We start from the raw sequence: 18,751 nt of genomic DNA, 5'->3' as shown, positions 1-18,751 counted from the left end.
TATGTTTACCTGTAACTTAAAAACTGTGCTTGCAGCCTGTGATAACTTTGGATGGAAGCATCTCGCACACCTTTCAGAGTGAGGGAATGCACACCATAACTGTTCAGGTGGCTGCCAGCAACACCATCTTGCAGGACACTAAGACTATAGCAGTCAAAGGTCAGTATTTGTTAACTGTGCTCCCAGAGCTGGAAACAACACATAACTGCAGTTTAATGGAAGGCAGTTAAATACTTTTAATCTAAGTCCTCCAAATTTACTGTTTTCTTTTTTTTTTTACCCTGTATAAGGTGTAAAACAGCTCCTACTTGACTAAAATATATCACATTACTGCTGGAACCTCTAAAGAATATGTCTTCATTTAAAATGAAGTGATCCAGCAGCAAGTATCTGTAAAATGCAATGATTTATTACCAGAGAATGGGTTGGCGTAAAGCTGTGACATTTTCTAATTATCTAGAAGTGCATCTGGTACATTTAGCCAAAGGGAAGTGCGGGGGATATGAGAAAGCCTCTTCTTTTCATCAAGTGTTAACTACCTGAAACTCGACTTGAGCAAAATGACAGTTGGCACAGCTCACTGAGAATAATGCCTTCGGATGGGAGTGAATTAATGGCTGATTCTCCCCCGACTCTCCTCGACAGAATTCTTCAAATCTCTACTTTTATCTTTCTCCCCTAATCTGGACGAGTTCAACCCTGACATACCCGAGTGGAGGCAGGATGTGGGGAGAGTAATTAAGAAGGCTCTGCTCCAAGTGAGTGATTTTCATTTTCTCTCTGCTTCCTTCTCTCTTCCTTCCCTTCCATCCTTCCATTTCTCCATCTTGAGATTCTTTCCATTCCATCGTTTTTTCTTTACTCCTACTTTCTGTCTCATCCTGCTATTTCTCAATTATTTCATATACCCCTTTGCGGTCCAATACTCTGGGCTCACTGGTGCAGCGAGAGAACGCCCTCAGCCACCCCGTGATTCATCATCAGACAGGTGTGAAGACGACTCTGCTTTCCTTCTCTCCCGAGACGCCTTCACGAGCGCCGATTTCTTAATTTTAAAGTCAGAAAATGAACTTCAAGCCTAGGAGACCAAGGAGTGACGATACCTGTCACTGTGGCTAATGTGTGTTTGTGTGCGCGCACTTGATCGTAGGAGGTGTGCGAGTGCTCTCGGTGTGTGTGTGGGAAGCTCACCCATCACTGCTAAGTGCTACTCATCTCCCCATTCACAGCTCATGAATAGAGTGCTGCATTTTTTTGCTGTGCTCTTAGCCATCTTAACAGCGTATCGAGCATTTGGAGCTGCAGGTGGGAGCCTTTGGAGGAACGTTTAAAGTGGTTCAAGGGGAGCTCGTGTGTAACCCGGATAACCCCAGAGTCAGACCCGTGTTTACGAGCTGATTGTTTTAGCATTCGCTGTGAATTTTGTGCAGTTTCGCTTCAAGTAATTTGCCTTAAAAGTGAGTTTTTTAGCTTTTCTTCATCGTGGTGTTTATTAGCAATAACAAGACTCCACTAAAGCAGTTAAGGCTGAACTGATATTAACGATCCTGCGGACAGACTTGTGTTATTTATATTTGTTCCAACTTGACTCCCTCTTAAATAAATCACTGCAGTTATTGATGTCTTCTCAAGCGATTGAAAGCCTGCGTACTTCACTAATTACCAAAGTTAAATAGAGCTCTGTTGATGTTGGTGTTAATTCACTCATGATTAAACTATTTCAGCATGTGAGAAATGGTGTCGATGTCTGAAGTTTAGACTTTTACCTTTTTATAATCTTTAAAAAGTTCATATTTCAATTCTACCTTTTGCTTGCTGCTCAGTCGGATTAATCGTTCCTTCCTTTTTTCTCAGCAATCTAAAACAGTCGAATAAAGTGACCCCGTGAGGCTAGACTTCGACCTTGTGACTTTGTTTTTATTTTTATGTATTACTATGATGTCTGTCCCTGAGATGCAATGTCAAATAGTCACCAGTTAAAACTATAAACCCGAGGCTACAGTCCCGCATACAGATACACATTCCTGTCCTAATGAGGACTCACAAAGTTTTTCTTTTGGTGTTTCAATTTGAATACAAAGCAAACAGCAAAGTTAGAAAACGGCCCCAGGAAGATTTAACATCTCCACAGTGATTCTGTGGTAGAAACAGGGTTGTGTTACCTGCTCCGGCTGGTCATAGGTCAACAGACATCAGTGTGGCTACTGCGCGATTAGCTTCATGTTAGCATGCTGCCAGACAGCTAATACTGTGTTAGCAGCAGTGGAGCTGATTCTTTTCTGGGAACAGTTAGTACTCTGTCTTCTTTTTCCTCCATGCAAAAACAGTAAAAGTTATGTTCATATCTTCATTCCTCGGAAGCTGTTGATGTTTTTAGTCTAGTCATGTGTTGAAATTGCAGCTGCAAATACAAGTGATCAGGAAAGGGCTTCCAGTAAGGAAGTTGTCCAATGAAATACTAGGAGATAATACTGAAGAAGGTCCCAAAATTTCACCTTGAAAATAGATGACTGTGTCATAAATTGCAGGGACAAGGTAAAGAACTTGGCCGTGTGGTTTGACCCCCCCTTCCCATGTGAAAGAGACAACAAGACAAGGACTGCCTTTTATCACCTAAGGAACATAGTTAAAACCAGGCAAGTTTTATCACTTGACACTGCAGAGGTTCTTATCTTACCTATGTGTTTTAATTCTATGTCTATAACTTTTTTAGTTACTATCAGTTTTTAACTTATATTGTTTATTTTTTATCTTTTATCTTCAAATAACTCAGCACTTTGTTTGAAAGTGCTTTATAAATAAAGTTAATATTTCCTTAATAATAATAATGATAATAATAATAATAAGCAGTAATAATCAGTGTTGGGTAAGTTACTTTAAATTAGTAACTTAGTTACATTACTAGTTACTTCTCTAAAAAAGTAACTCAGTTACTTCAAGTTACTCGTTACTTTCAAAGTAACTAGTTACTAGGGAAAGTAACTTTGGTTTTACTCAGAATTCTCTTGTTAATGTGTTGCTTCTGTAACTGGATACCCAGCAAGATTGTCAGTCTTCTATCTTGCTTACATGCCACAAGTGCACTGTGCCACCTACCAACAGAAAGGAAAAAATAATGTGCACATTTCCACGAGAGAAATCCCACGCCTGGACCGTCGTTGACCGCCGCCATGATTCTAGCCTGCTTTTTACATCCAACACAAAAACTGCAGTCGTGGTGCTTTTGATTGTACTCAGAACTTGGAAATTCTGCCTTCTGAATAGGAAGATGTAGGTAACACCAGACTGCAGATGAGCTGCATACAGAGCTGGACTGGGACAAAACAATCGTCCCGGGCATTTTGACTAGAGACCGGCCCACCATTATAGGAAAAATCATAAAGCCTTTGAATGAAAATAAACGCTGTTGTGACAGTGATGTACACTGTTCTGATGGTATATATGTATCAATCTATCAATTGTTTGTTGTAAGACTCAGATAATTATTATTTTTTTAAAGACATTTTAAATGAGAATAATAAAGAAAAGTATTTCCTTGTCCCCCCCTTTCCCTGTTAATGCCCTACCTGGCCCCCTGGCAACACTTTGCTAGATCCACCCCTGCACAGTTACCAGCTGTCAGCTACTTAGAAAAGGATCCTGGTGTTATTTGTCTCTCAGAAACAGTTCATAACTTCCCTTCAACTCATTCATGTCACCTAAAAGGTAAACCTGTTTCTCCATCACCTGTTCAGCTCTGATGATTCAGTAAGGACATCTCCTGGTTTCATCTGCATGTTTCCCTCTCACCAGATAACCAAACTGATATCATGACCAGCAGTTTTACAGCTGTGGCTCCAGCAAACATCAGCTGATACTAGAAATTAATATTAAATAAATTCTAACAACAGCTGATCAAGCTTAAACGTGCTGCTGTTGTTTAACGCGACATCCGCTGGTTTCCTCTTTCTGGCGCAAAGTGGGCGATAAATAAACAAGAGAGAAAAGCCGATCAGCTGATCATTGATCAGTTTCGTGATTGAAGTAGAAACAGGAGAGGAGAGAATGAGAGAAGAAGAGGCAGCTGTGCAGCTTCAGCTTTGTGTCTTTTTCATTGTAGCTGAAGTCCGGGACAAACTGTGTTCCTTTTCACCTCAGTACGAAACGCGTTTTTACGGGACGGTTGGCAACTCTAATAATTAACCGTATGAACAAAATAAAGTTCAACATCAGTAACATAGCACCCACACAGCTGTATAGAAACTCCGTCATGCTAGCTAGCACGCAGTACGAAAATGTCAGCATACCGAAAATAAACTCCACCTAAACTTGGTTTATATCTGACCCAGATAGACTGCAGGTCATAACTTCTTACCTGAAGTTCAGTTCACCTGACACGCGGACCGGCGGCCGCCTCGGGTCTCTCCTCTTGCCTCCCTTTTCCTTCATCCACCTGCTGGCCTCCACCACTTGCTAATGTTATTGAATCTGTGGAAGCTCCGCGATATCCACCACACGAAGTAACGAGTAACGAGCCTATCTAAATCCCAGTAACGAGTAACGCGTTCCTGGTTTTGGCATAATAACTAGTTACCGTGCTCGTTACCACAATAATAACGTAGTTACTGTAACGCGTTACTTAATAACGCGTTAGTCCCAACACTGGTAATAATGAATATTAATAGTTAGCAACATTAATAACTAAATACAAAAAAATGTTGTTGTGGTGTTTTTTTTAAAATTCTCTTAAACACAGAATGACAGATGTTGGCAATACAATTTTAAGTTGTCTTAAATCAAATCGTCTGCTCACGGAGGGCTGCCCCGTCCTGAGTCTGGCCCTGGTGGAGGTCGCTTCCTGTTAAAGGGGAGTTCTTCCTTCCCATTGTTGACAAGTTCTGCCTCAAACAGTGTGAGGTCTTTAGCTTGCAATATAAAAGTGTTGTTGTGAGTTGGTGGTATATAAATAAAAGTATTCTGAACAGGATTTTAAACAGTTTTGTGGTTTGAAAACATATTTCTTAATTAACTAATTTTAATGTTCTGTTAAGCAGCAGTAAAGAGATGCATTGCCTCAGATTACCTTTACCGTTGAATATTATTTGTGGTTTTAATTACATGTTTTGAGAACGTCACCTTTAAACCAACAGTGAAGAAAAACGATCAGTCCTAAGTCATGCTGATACAGTATGATTTAGACCTGTGCAAACAGTGGAAGAAATGTGGGAGCACAAGTGGCCCGCAGGTGATGTTTTTCTGCGTTACTTCTCCCTCATTGTGAGTCATGTCAAGTGTCTGCTTCAAATGCTTTTCTCCTCCTTTACATCACAGTTACCACCTACACTTGACTGCACTGTGTTCACAGCTCAAACGCCTGTCTTTCCTGTAGTCTGGGCCTACGGGTAGCTTTTATTGAGGCATGACATGCAGAATCAAAAGTCTGAATTCATAATAATAAATTGATTCAGAATGATTTTTTTTCCAGTGAAATGGGCCATTTGTGATGTGGAGAAGGATAATTACTCTACTTTCACACCGAGAACTCTGGTGCACTCGGTTTATCACATGCTGAGTTTCAGTGCCATAGTACACATTAGAGAGCTGTGTCATCAATCATAGAACTAAGATTACAATACATAACCATGCAGTTCGCCTTGAAGTGAAATCCAAATGAAAAAGTAGAGCGACAGTTGCTATATGTGTTTTTCTTTTTCCATTATATTACACTAGTGTCTGAATTGCCACTTTTCATCTTTTCGTATTACGCTGTTAGACTTTCATATCAGATACTTGTTTATGTGAAAGGGCTGTAGATCTGTTTATGTGTTTGCATCTGACACAAAGTTCATTTCCAGACAAACATATCGTCCAAGTGGTGACAGGAAGGGTTATTTTTCCTCCATTTTGTTATGGCTGAGGAGTCTTGGTGGAGACACAGGCCAGTCCACAACTGATGGCATTTCAACATAGTAAACAACTCCCAAACAATAAAATAGGAGATGAGGAAGAGAACAAATCGCAATTAAAGTCAAGGTCCATTTAACGAAGGTGCACCACTGCCGAATGTATCATGTCATGATTTTGCACTCTTCGCCTATAGGCTCATTTCATTCCCGGCGCTTCTGCTGTTCCTGAACGTGCGTTCAGTAATCAAGGTTATTTCAGTCCACTCTGTCTTTCCTTAGCCACCCCCCTTTCATATTCCCTTAACGTTTCTCTGCTCAGACTCATATAGTTTACAGTGTTCATCCTCCTCCATAGCTTCCCTCGAAGGTTAATGCAAGCTATCAAGCTATTGTCTCTTTATTGCTTCCCCAGAGGCGCTGATTTTTTATCTTTTTTTTTTATCCATCTGAAGCCTGGTAAACCATCCACGCTGATGTGATACTCTCATCATTTGAATCTGCTCTCAGTTGTGATGTTGACAATTAACTTACTTTCAAATGACTGGAATGCATATGAGGCTTTATGAGTGAAGAAAATCTTTGAAAAATCTTTGAAATATTCGGTTAATGAAAGGTAGTACCATCTTCATCTCCAGAGGAGGAGTCCCGCTGATGTCGGTGATCACCTGACCATCGTTTTCACAGCAACACCAGGGTTGAAATCTCAGATGTTTGTCAACAAGAATCGGGTTATATCGTTTGGCCAGTCCACAACTGGCTGTTAATTATTTTTGTTTTTTAGGAGTATTTTTCGTCTTCCTTACCTGTGCACCTGGGGTGGTCCATGGACAAACTTTGGACAATGTTGCTGAGAAAGAATAATGTAGTGATTAAGTAGATGGAGAGCAATGGCAGTCGACAGTAAATCTGCATTTCTGGTTAATTATTTTTCTTTGATTACATTTCATCATATTCCTTTTTGCTTTGGAATATGATGGAATTTTGGAATTAAACAAGAATTGCAATAAGTTTGTATTTGCATTTACTTCTTTCATATCCTTTTTAATAGATTCTGGTAACAAAAAGCAACATCTGTCCCTCAAATGAGCTCATGGTGTGACACCCAGTAAAGATGACTCGTATGACATTGGTGGTTCCATTTTTTTGCTTATTCCTGTATCACCAGTAATTTCTTCAGGTTCAGATAGATTATTAGATCACCTTTCACTTGATTTTAATCTAATTAATTAGGTGCTGTCATCAGAACAAAATGTTCATTTGTTGAACAACCTGGAAAACATGTGAGCTTCCCACCAGCCAGAATTTTAGGTGTCATGCTAACATGCTAAGCTAAGAAAGAGAGGTTAACATTTAGTTGAAAGTTTTACTACAACAATGTTTATGCTTAGAGAGAGAGGCAACAGTAGTTAAAGAGTTGTTTTTATTGTTTTAGTAATTCAAGGTCAACATCTGGTTGCATGTCTTAAATATTGTTTAAGCTACAAATACAAAATCATTTCCAAAACGCTGAAATGTCAGTGGAGGTTATCTGCTTTACATTTAAACTAAAGCGTTTCAAGTCAAAAACTTAGTTGCTGAAAAAGAAGTGAAAGTGTAGCAGGATAATAACTTTCAGTGCTGAGTCCCTCTGGAGTTTATCTTCTTCAAATAGTATATCTTGAAATGAACTTGCAAAATATTGCATTGTGAAATCTTTATATCAAACCAAATTGAGCCGACTTCCCTGCAGCTTGTCCTCTCTGAGGATCTCACCTCTCTTCCTGTTTACCATCCCGATTTAATTTTTGTATCCATGATGAATTTGCAGTATATCAAAAAAGGAGCACTCCAGATGATCCGCCAGATTTTTAAACTAAGGACAGATTGCTGTGCGAGTCAACATGGTCCAAGTGCATTGATTTTTTTCTGTTTTTCCCACAGGCTATTGCCTCCTTTGTCATCCCATTCACTTTATCTCCCTCTCCACTGCCTCTTCTCCCATTGCAAGACATGCCCATGGCTATCATTTGTCCACTGCTTTGTTACTCAAATAGTGATTTTTCTGTTCGATAATTGATGTGCTTTGCCTTTACCTGCTCCGTTGTCCACCCCAGGCCAGAGGGAAAACATAAAAACATCAAAGGCTCTAAAATGAAGAGTGATTGCCACACGGGCACTGCCTCCCATTCTTGCTTGTACTGCATAAACTGTTAAAAGCTAATGGCTTGAAAAAATAATGTTTCTGTGGACACAAAACAGAAACAGTTATTGACCCTTTAAAAATACGTTTTTGACATGGCTAGAAACTGCAGCTCAAACGCATTCATCCAACTGTTCTCTGTAATTAATGAATACGTGCTGATTGGTTAGAGGGCAGTTTGGACTTGGAGGCACTGTTTAAACATCTCTGGTTACATTTAATGTAAAACAGCTGAAAACAGTGAACACTGCCCCACAAAAACTCAATTAAAACTTTGTTATCTAGAATCTGCTTTAGATACCAGAATCCTGAGTCTTACATTTACACCATCTAATAGTAGTTGTCAGCATTTCTATTAAAACGACTACAGTCATTCTATAAACTTAACTGAGCAGAAATTGCAGAAATATCCAACTGAGACACTCTGGCATCGAACATTATGTACACTATGAACACTCTGTTCTTTTCTGAAAAGTCATGCTTGGGAAAGTGTTTTGTGTGTCCATTTATGGGCTTGTGATAAAGGTCAACACTTTTTGTGTGTCTTTGTAGCTCTGCAGCACCATCTGTATCTCTGTCTCTCTTTCTGTGTGACTCTTGTGAAGCAGAACAGCTGTTAGGGACAATATTAGACAGTGAACACAGTTATTCTGCTGTCAGTTTTCCAGAATGCTGGTGATGGTTGCCTCAAATGCTAAAGATTGCATGATGTCTGTAAATACTAATAGCAAACATGCTAATCCACTATAATATAATCTAATGCTATAATGTTGAATGGCTCACACAGGCCAGACCCATCAGGGCATGGACACTGGGCCTTTGGGGATGTGAGGGTGGGTGTCTGATACCAGGCACTGGCAACAATCCTTCCCTCTCTACCCGGTGGTGAAGTAGATCCGCTGTATCCCGTCGAATAATCCACAATCTTTCACTTTCACAAAGTCAAATTGTGATTGCAGGATTAACAGGGTATTCCAGGCAAGAGTTTTTCTCTGGGTGTACCCTGGGGTCTCCTCCCAGCTGGGCAAACCTGGAAGACCTACCAAAGGAGGTGCCGAGGAGGTATCCTGACCAGATGCCAAATCAGGGTTTCTGTGTCCCTGTAATCCTGGGAGCTGTGTTGTCTTGGGCAGTAGATAACGTATCTATTGACATGGAAAACCTCACCAGAATGCAGTGCATCTGATGATTTGTTGTTGAGTGTAGCAGGGATGCAGTTGCTCACTGCCTGCTGTGATTTGGGAATGTCTTTGCTATTTAGAGGAATGAGCTTAATCTGCACGAATCTAGATGGGTAGATGAGTGGTACAGGAGAATTTGGCATCAGATTTGGCATGCCAGGACACAGCTTTCTCAGCAAGGCAATGTATTGTATTGACATGCACAAAGCCATTTACTCTACCTGTCAGTGGTTTTAATGTTGTCCCGATTCAATTCAGTTTTATTTATACATCACAACAACAGTCGCCTCAAGGCGCTTTATATTGTAAGGTAGACCCTACAATAATAAATACAGAGAAAAACCCAACAATCATATGACCCCCTATGAGCAAGCACTTTGGCGACAGTGGGAAGGAAAAACTCCCTTTTAACAGGAAGAAACCTCCGGCAGAACCAGGCTCAGGGAGGGGCGGGGCCATCTGCTGTGATTGGTTGGGGTGAGAGAAGGAAAACAGGATAAAGACATGCTGTGGAAGAGAGACAGAGATTAATAACAGATATGATTCGATGCAGAGAGGTCTATTAACACATAGTATGGGATCTTTGTGTGGTCCATATCTTACAGACTGAGATGCTTCATAGAGATGTCTCATATGACTGATTATTTCTTTAGTGTTTCTGAACTATGATGGTTTTAAAAATATAATTGCACTGGTAATAATAGAGTGCTTTCCTACTCAGGTGATGACTCAAAGGGCTTTTTGAGTTGTCAGAGTAAAATAATCATTGCTGTAGTTTTCCCTCACCACCATATTAGCTTTAAAACACTCTACAGGGAAATTTAACATCTGACTGACACAAACTATAAGGGAAGAGTCAAAAGTGATATAATGACACAAATCTGTTTGAGGATGATCGACATCTAAATACTTGTTGACTCTCAAGCTTAAGATCTGAATAAATACAACCAGTTAATTTGAGCAGAAACTCACAGGCAGGTAATTATATCTTAGTGGGAGACTGAACACATAATTAAGTTCCATCTTAAGACCGCAAAGGAATCTTCTGATGGGTCATTACACTGAATCCTAAAGTTTCTGACAATAGACATAACTATGTAATATGCAGTGTTTCGGTGTAAAGCCAGATGAGTTTTCTTGTAATGAAACTGTTCAGCAGATAAAATGTTTTTGTGTTATCTTACAGTGTGTAGTTATTCCGAGCTGCTTGGTAACTGCTACTCTTTATAATCTAGCTGCTTTTGTCCCAGCGGGAGCGAATGCAGTAATCACACACCAAATGAAGCTAGCATTGTCTCACTGTAAGATGCCTTTAACCCAAGACATACCTTCCTACAGCCATTTTCACACTGCAGTCGTGACATTTTCTAGACATTACCCAGTGATGACAAATATTCAACACAGTTAAATTAGAAATTTAATGGTCTTCATGATCTCCAATACTGTCTGATGGTTAATTGTGCCAATTTCTCCAAGTAAGTGAATTCACAGCGAGTCAGCATGCTCTGCATCCTCTACCTAAACTGAGTAGTTACATCAGTGCGAATACAGGTGACAAAGACTAACTCCTATTGCATACTTAACAACTTTGTCACCAGCAAAAAATTCAGCTGTTGTCAAGACTTTTGTTACTTGATGGGAAATGATGGAAAACTCTAAAGGCTGTCCATCATTGTGGCAGATTAAAACTGTGAGGGTGCTAGAGGGTGTAGAGCAGAACAAAGGGTTCATCCAGCAGGAGTACACTTAAGAAAGATCCCAGTTCACATCTGCTGAATTCATATTTCCCTGTTGAGGCTCAACGGCTGCAGCGCCTTAACAGGGACTGAACTGTTATGATGGAGTTTGCATACAAAGTGATGACACAGTTGGTGCCTCTGGCTATCTTTTCTCATCACGCATAGTCTATTCTGTATATTGTTAATTATATATGAATTTTCTGCAACCATGTCTCTCAAAATGACAGACAGCCTGCATTTTGAACCAGTTTCTCCCAAAGTGTCCAACATTTTCATGTGAAAATAGTTTATGTTGATCTATTCTCATGTAAATCTTAGTCACTTCTCACAGCTCCTTCATAATGGCTTTTAAACATACTCCACCCAAATATTCACTGCGAGCTTTAACCTGTTTCGCTTCTGGCTAGTCTCATATGGCCACTTGGTCAAGATCGCCCAGCACGACATTTGTATGCACTGGGTGTTTGTTTCAAAGTGAACGGTGAATATTGTAAATAGTGAGTGAAACTAACCGTAACACTAACCCAGCAGGTAAAAGCTCCTTGTTGAGGCCTCCTTTGTGTTTTTGTATTTTCCTACTCAGTTGTATATAGTATTTGTATTTCTATTTTATTCTATTGTACATAGTATTGTATTTTATTTTATTTTATTTTATTTTATTGCATTCCAGTGTTTTCTAATTTCTGCTACATAACTTTGCACTTTTGCTGTAACAAAACAAATTTAACCACCTGTGGGACTAATAAAGGCCATCTTATCTTATCTTCTTGGCAGGCGTGTGATTTACAGCACTGTTTCGTAGCGCTTTCAGGATTGCATCTAATGCTGCAGCTCTCTTAGATACGCCAAAGGACACTTTGTGTGTATCCCCGAGACTCCGGAAGCTTTAACCAAACTACTGTGTTTGAAGTCCTGTCAATGACTTTAAGCCTTATGATGCCATAAAGCTTTTGTTATTTTCACAGTATCACACAGTGATGGTAAATAAAAACATATTTCTATCTTGTGACAGGTGGCCGAATTCCCAGAGGAGCAGCTCCTGGTAGCGGTGTTCCCCGGAGTGCCAACAGCTGCTGAGCTCTTCCTGTTGCCTTATAAGAACCAATCAGAGGGCAAGAAAAAGAGTGAGGAAGCGCTAGAGCGGGTATGGGTGTCTCTAGGTGAAATTCACGAGGAGTTCAAATTCTTCCAACTTTATTATTGTGCGTACAAAACGGTGCCTTGTTGTATGTTTTAACAGGCTTCTGACACAATTGTAAGTGCACTGAACCAAAACCTGGTGGAGTTTGAGCTGAAGCCCGGTGTGAGGGTGATCGTTTACAACACACAGTTAACACTGGGTGAGAAACATTTGCTGTCATAGCTTTCAATTTTGCCATCAACTCATCATCTATAATATTAACTTCTGGGGGTAATGTAATTATGGCCCGCATGTTCCATTTTTCATTTTCATGTGCCGAGAAACAGAACTGTAATAACTGTGCTTTGACAACAAGAATTTTTCTTTGGTCCACCAATTAAAATTCCTGTCAGACCTCGTCTATCCCAGGCGAAAGAACACAGGCGAGGATGGGAGGGGTTCGGTTTTAAGTGGAGCTCCTTGAGAAGAGGGATCTTTTATGCCTGCCATCAAAAGCTGAACATCTGTTCTATTTCTTTTACAGCCATCCAACCACAAAATGAGTGTTACACTGAGTATAATTATGTTGATTATTTAGTCCTTGAGAAAGAACACTGTACAATTTCAGGGCAGAATTTGGAATCGCTCAAGAAGTCATCAGCAGTGTTTTGCATCAAGGCTGGTTGACATTAGAGACCCTCAAATGCTCTTGTGTCAAAAAAATGCACCCGTATCAAATCAGTGCTGATTCACGGAGACACATTAATTGTAAATAACATGGCTAGACTGTAAACCTCTACTTTTTTATTGGTTTGGAGCTTGGCACTGCTCAGCAGCTCCTGTGCCCCGCTGCTGGACAGGTCTTACCTTATATTCACTGCTTGGCTGGTTTCATTAGGCGCACAGTCTCTGGAGGCACACAGCCATGAGTTGTCTGCAGCTCAAAGTGATAGGTATTAACAGCCTGGCATGTACTGCTCTGTGACGTTTTGTGGTGTGCTGCACTCTAATGACATTGAGGTGTACCCAGCTGGATCCCTCTTTATATTTCACCTCCCAAGAAAAGGTCTGAAAAAGCCTTCAAGCTGCTTGAGAAAGGTCATCGGCACGCGTGCCTCCATCTCTTAGCGGCGGGCTCACATAGCACTAAACCCGTCACAGAAATGCATCGGGCTTTTTCTTCAGCGACAGACGTTAATGCGCTCTTCAAAATAACGTGTGATATTAATCACACTGAACACTTGTTTGGTCGGGTACTTTTTTGAATGAATGTTGGTGCATTTAACCGTTTTAAATTCACCTGGAATCTTTGGATTTCCTGCTACTGTCAGTTTGTTTTGCCCATCAGCAGAAAGTATAATTTCACGCTGCAACGCCTTACAGTGTTTCATATGTTAAAGATAAAAACATAATCTCGGAAGTCATTATTGTTCTGGATATACAGTATACTACAGTGTTCGGGGTACAACTATAAAGAAAAGAAGTTTTTGACCCTTTAGCACAGGGTTGTCCAACTCCAGGCCTCGAGGGCCGGTGTCCTGCAGGTTTTAGATGTGTCCTTGATCCAACACAGCTCATTTAAATGGCTAAACTGCCTCCTCAACATGCCTTGAAGTTCTCCAGAGGCCTGGTAATGAACTAATCATTTGATTCAGGTGTGTTGACCCAGGGTGAGATCTAAAACCTGCAGGACACCGGCCCTCGAGGCCTGGAGTTGCCTACGCCTGATTTAACATCAAACAGGTCACAATACGCCCAGCATCTGTCCTTTTTATAGAATTTACACATATTTGGAACATCTGAAGCAAAGGTTTCTATCAGAAATGAATTCAAAAAATTAATTATTGTAAGGTAACATCTTCCAGGTCTAATATGTGGCCCAAAGGAAGCCCAACCCTGACCCCGGTGGCCTGCAGGATTTTTAAAGGTTCGCTTCATTCAAACTAGAAGAAGAGAAAAAGATAAATCAATAATGGATGTGACTACTCTTTGCTTTTGAAGAGGTGCCTGTTTTCCTTGTTTCACATGCTTTTTCAAGGTACTCTCCCTGTAGGTGCTACCACAGTGCCAGGAACTATTTCAGGTGTATCTGTTTTCAGAAGTGAGAGTCTTGTTCATTTTTTCCATTCTGACAAAACTTTGCATTGTTACTCATGCAGAATAGAGTCACTGTAGTATTTTTGGAAACCCAGAAAATCTCCCCGTAAAAGGCAACCAATACCTAGAAACTAGCATTATATCCTCCCGAGACCAGCCCATTCATTTATGTCCTCTGAACTGGACATAAATCTTTTGACTAAGTCCTGATGCACTAAATAGAGGAAATCCTGGACTTTCCATTGGTATCTCATGTGTCTGGGTGTTAGCCCCAAAGACGCAGGAAATCAAAAAAAAAGTTCAATGGGAAGATTCTTTTCTTCCTCAGTTCTCAGGAGGATATACATACACTATAATACATTCCCTGGAGGTCCTGCGATCTTTCCTACTTTACTGTGGACGTCCATTTCAGAAGTGAATGAAACCTGGAGGTTTTAAAAGGCTTCCAGTTGCATAGAAGTGAGGATGCACATTTCTATAAAGACTTTATCAGACCAGTTCCTTTATTCAAGTCACAATTAAGTACAACGTGGAATCCATTTTATTAATTACAGCTATTAATACTGGTACCCATAATTGTCTATTAATTACAGTCAATTATAATTGGAGAATAACCCAGGATATACTCACTGGTCATCGGGCAATGAGTGAGCAGTATCTCCTGGTGTTTGATCCACCTCCATTCTTTCTGCCTCTGTATGTCAAAGTGGATTCTTACAGCTTGAGCTGCCCACAGACTGCCATGATAAGGTTGTCGTCCACACCTGATTGTCCCTGACATCAGGACAATTCAGTCTCAGGGAGAATCTCAGCCAGTAGTCTTTCATGACACAAAGTCATTTTTTTTCTACCACAGTTGAAACTTTAACTCACCTGGATGTGCAGTCACCTCAGTTTACATCTGTGTGGGGCCTTTGTAGGCAGACGCACATTAGAGCTCTGATCATGAAACTGTACCGGTTCCATCAAATGATTATCAAGTGTTTGTCAGTTATGGACTTGGATGAGAAATTTGAAGGTGCAGTCATAAGAACAGCACAAACTTAACTATAACGTCTGAGTTTAAATTCTAGGGTCTGAAGCGAACAAAGCACTTCCCCTTACTGTCTTATTAAGATAACATGTAGTTGTGATGGGAAAAATAGCAGAAATAACAACAAATAAATAACAATAAATAACTCTACTTTCAACACGTCTGACGTAACCGCCCCACCCCACCCCTCCAGGTCAGGATTTAGTTAGCTATCGTTGTTTTTAGCTGTCCACCATGGAGGAAAAATTAGTTTAAATAATTGAAACTGGCAGTCAAAATATCAGCCAACAAGGAGAATTCAGTTTTTGTTTTAATCTTACACTTATAGTTTAACAAAAGAAAATATTGTGAATACAGGAAATGAGGAAAACACTTTTGACTGAGCTAAACTTTCAAACCTCAGAAGTTCTTTACATTTTAAAATCTAGCATCTTTATGATGAAACTGCTCAAGATGTTGATAAACCGAGATCATTTATGCATTCATACAAATGGTGTCCACAAACATTTTGTACTTCTTACATACAGCAGTATTAGCATTAGCATTTAGCCACATCTAGTTGACTTCTATTATAAATCTAACTGTACTTTTGTCTGTTGTTGGTTTTAATGAATCAAATTTCTATTTTTATTTCTATACTGTCTCATTTGTCAACTGTTGATTAACATTATGTTGTTTTTATTTTGACTGTTTACTGTCATTTCTGTGCACCTTCCTGCTCCCACAGCGCCCTTAGTGGACTCGAGCCCCAGACACAGCAGCTCAGCGATGCTTATGCTCCTGTCAGTTGTGTTTCTCGGCCTCGCGGTGTTTCTCATCTACAAATTCAAGAGGTGCACATCTTTCTGATTACTTCCACCTGCTGTAGGGCCCCACTATATAGCTATTACTGTGTTCTTCATTATTGATGATAGCAGATGAGCCCTGTCTAGACCAATCTATTATAGTCATATTTGGTATTTTCAATTGATAGATCACTCTGCAGTTGTCACTCATACTTGTGAGATTCCAGTGCATGAGGCGTGTGCAGCAATCAGTCACAAAATTCAGAGAAAACGAGCAGTAAATGGTTTAATATGCGGCTTCTCTGCCTCAGATCTTATTTGCTGAATAAATTATTCATCCTCAAAATGATTCTTTTGAAAAGTCTGAGGGAAATGGAAAAGCTGTCATTAATTATGGATATGAAATTTTTCCCATTAGTCTAAAGAGGATGCATTTTTCAAAAAATCTTACAGTTGACAAAACAGAGCAATTAATAACCCAAATGTATAGTAATTGCAAATAAATTGGATAGTGTCTAAATAAAGATCTATATTAGGTGGTATAAATGCAGATGAGAAAAGAAACCAGTGTTACTGTAATTTGTCTATAAATTAGGCACTCGAGTGTAATTACAGTCAAGGCAAGTTTACAGTTTGTCAGCACCAGGAAACAGAATCATCTTTGAAAAAGTAGCTCAGTGCATCAGTCTGCCAGACTTCTTAAAAACCCACATTTTTAACTCGAAAGAAAAATAATTTTCATTTTTCTAAAAAATGTTGATCCTGCCAAAACATCACAGGCACAGCTGGAAGCAGTGAGACAACAGAACAGGCAGTTCACATTTAGTACAGACCGGCTCAAATTCATTCATCCCAAAGCTTACTCTGTGCAAAAGAGTCAATAAAGACAAACTGGATAATCAAACCAGTTATAATTATATTAAAGGTGTGCCGATTGATTCATAATATGTAAGAAAAAACTACCTTTGAAGATGTCAGCTGTCAGTGAACTTCAAACCTGCAGGTAATGAAATAACCAGCAAAAATATATAGCATCAAAATATTGATTATTTAAAGGTTAACCAAAACTAAGACCAGAGTTTTTTTCTCCTTTGATCTGATGAATCCTGTAGTTACACATGTTATAGTTATGCTGACCTTTATTTGCCTCACCTGCTGAAGTTAACTGGCCTGAGAGAGAAAAGAAACCCTGCAGGGAAGCAAGTAATAAAGATCAGGACAAACTCGGTGAGAGCAGCTTGATGTGTAGAGTCTGATGAAGATAGTCAGGCAGGCAGAGATGGAGATGAGGCTGCAAAATCAAATAATTTATTCATAAAGTTGTGTTCGCGGTTGTAATTTACTAATGAATGTAAACTTGGGACTGCGGTTACATAGCCTTAGAAACACAACAACCCCACTGTGTGCATGCACAAACACCGCACCTGCCCGTGAGATGGTTACCTAGCATTTACTCATCTTGTCTTCTGTAAATCCTCAGAAAAATACCTTGGATCAACATATATGCTGAGGTTAACCAGGAGAAAGAGCAAGAGATGATCGGCTCGGTCGGCCAAGGCGACAGCACGCCGAAAATTACTCTGAGTGAGTTCTCCACATCCAAAGAACTCATGGAGAAGGAGCTGGATGCCAGGGTCAAAAGTAAGTACCTGCTGAGAGTAGGGACAGGCGTTTCAAGCAAATACACTTCAATATTATTTTGGGTTCTCGACGCATTACTGCCATCTTAAGTAGTAGTCATGGTGTTGGTGGGTTACACTATTCACCTGCTGTAAAAACAAGAGAACATCCATGAACAGGAAATGGCCACATAGATGATTTAACTAACTCACACTTTAAAGGCATTTATTTATCCAGAGACAAATGTGAATGTATACGATGTACTATATACTCCATAATCTCATCTGTGTGAATATCAATACTATGTGTCTTTGCGTCGAATCAAGTCATGATTAAGACATTTTCAAAAATATAATACATGTAGCACAATGAAAACTGGATCTCAGTGACCTTGTCGTGGTCCAGCGAGGTCTATGTCACTGCTAGATTGTATTTTAGGACATTTAAAAAGCGCACTGTCCACTGTTTGGAAACTCGAATATTCCCTATACCGAGGTTTCAGACATGCCAGGGCATATAAAGGCGGAATTTCAGGGACAAACTTTCTTTTGTCGATGGCTTTATAGCAAAAGTTAACATGATAATGTGTAGGATAACTGTGCGTAGAATCGCCTCCTGGGGATACTTTACATACTGAATCTGAATCATCTTTTAAACAGAAATCCAGTAAATGAATCTCCTTTTTACCATTTTTGAATTATTCACAGAGAATAAAATCCTTAGAGTAGACAAACCCCCTGAAAGGGTTTTAGAGGGTAAGAAAAGATTCCAGTGACACCCACAGTACTGGGAATAATGACGAAATAATAAAACCAACATGTTTAGCATGTGGCTGCAGGACTCCATCAAACACAGAGGGAGTGGCCTAATCATTCCTCATTCAGTCACAGTTTGACTTCAATTTAAAAAGAGACATTCATTCATATTTCATTTCACGATAAAAAACAATAGGTTTGATAAGCTAATTGCTGCCCACTCTGACCGTATATAACAGAGTGGATTTTCTATTGTTACCAGTAGAAATGTAGCACTTCTGGCAGCTGCAGTCCCAGGATTGATTTGGCTCTGAGATAGTTTAAAAGACAGATTAAGCTCCTGCACTTTCACAGTTT

General features: G+C 39.8%; 1 protein-coding gene across 2 annotated transcripts in view; it reads left to right on the top strand.

The window, feature by feature from the left end:
- sorcs3a (sortilin related VPS10 domain containing receptor 3a) overlaps positions 1-18,751 on the top strand; it is a 241,040-nt gene that overhangs the window by 211,593 nt on the left and 10,696 nt on the right. For both annotated transcript variants that reach the window (XM_005470161.4, XM_019360519.2), the window contains 6 exons: positions 36-159; positions 646-758; positions 11,997-12,128; positions 12,225-12,324; positions 15,962-16,067; positions 17,500-17,660. In XM_005470161.4, coding sequence (XP_005470218.1) covers positions 36-159; positions 646-758; positions 11,997-12,128; positions 12,225-12,324; positions 15,962-16,067; positions 17,500-17,660 — 736 coding nt within the window. The remainder of the gene's footprint in view (positions 1-35; positions 160-645; positions 759-11,996; positions 12,129-12,224; positions 12,325-15,961; positions 16,068-17,499; positions 17,661-18,751) is intronic.

Source organism: Oreochromis niloticus, linkage group LG6, assembly GCF_001858045.2.
Source record: "Oreochromis niloticus isolate F11D_XX linkage group LG6, O_niloticus_UMD_NMBU, whole genome shotgun sequence".
Classification (NCBI taxonomy): Eukaryota; Metazoa; Chordata; class Actinopteri; order Cichliformes; family Cichlidae; genus Oreochromis; species Oreochromis niloticus.
Note: the sequence above shows the minus strand (reverse complement) of the source record. Positions and strands in the feature narration are given on the sequence as shown.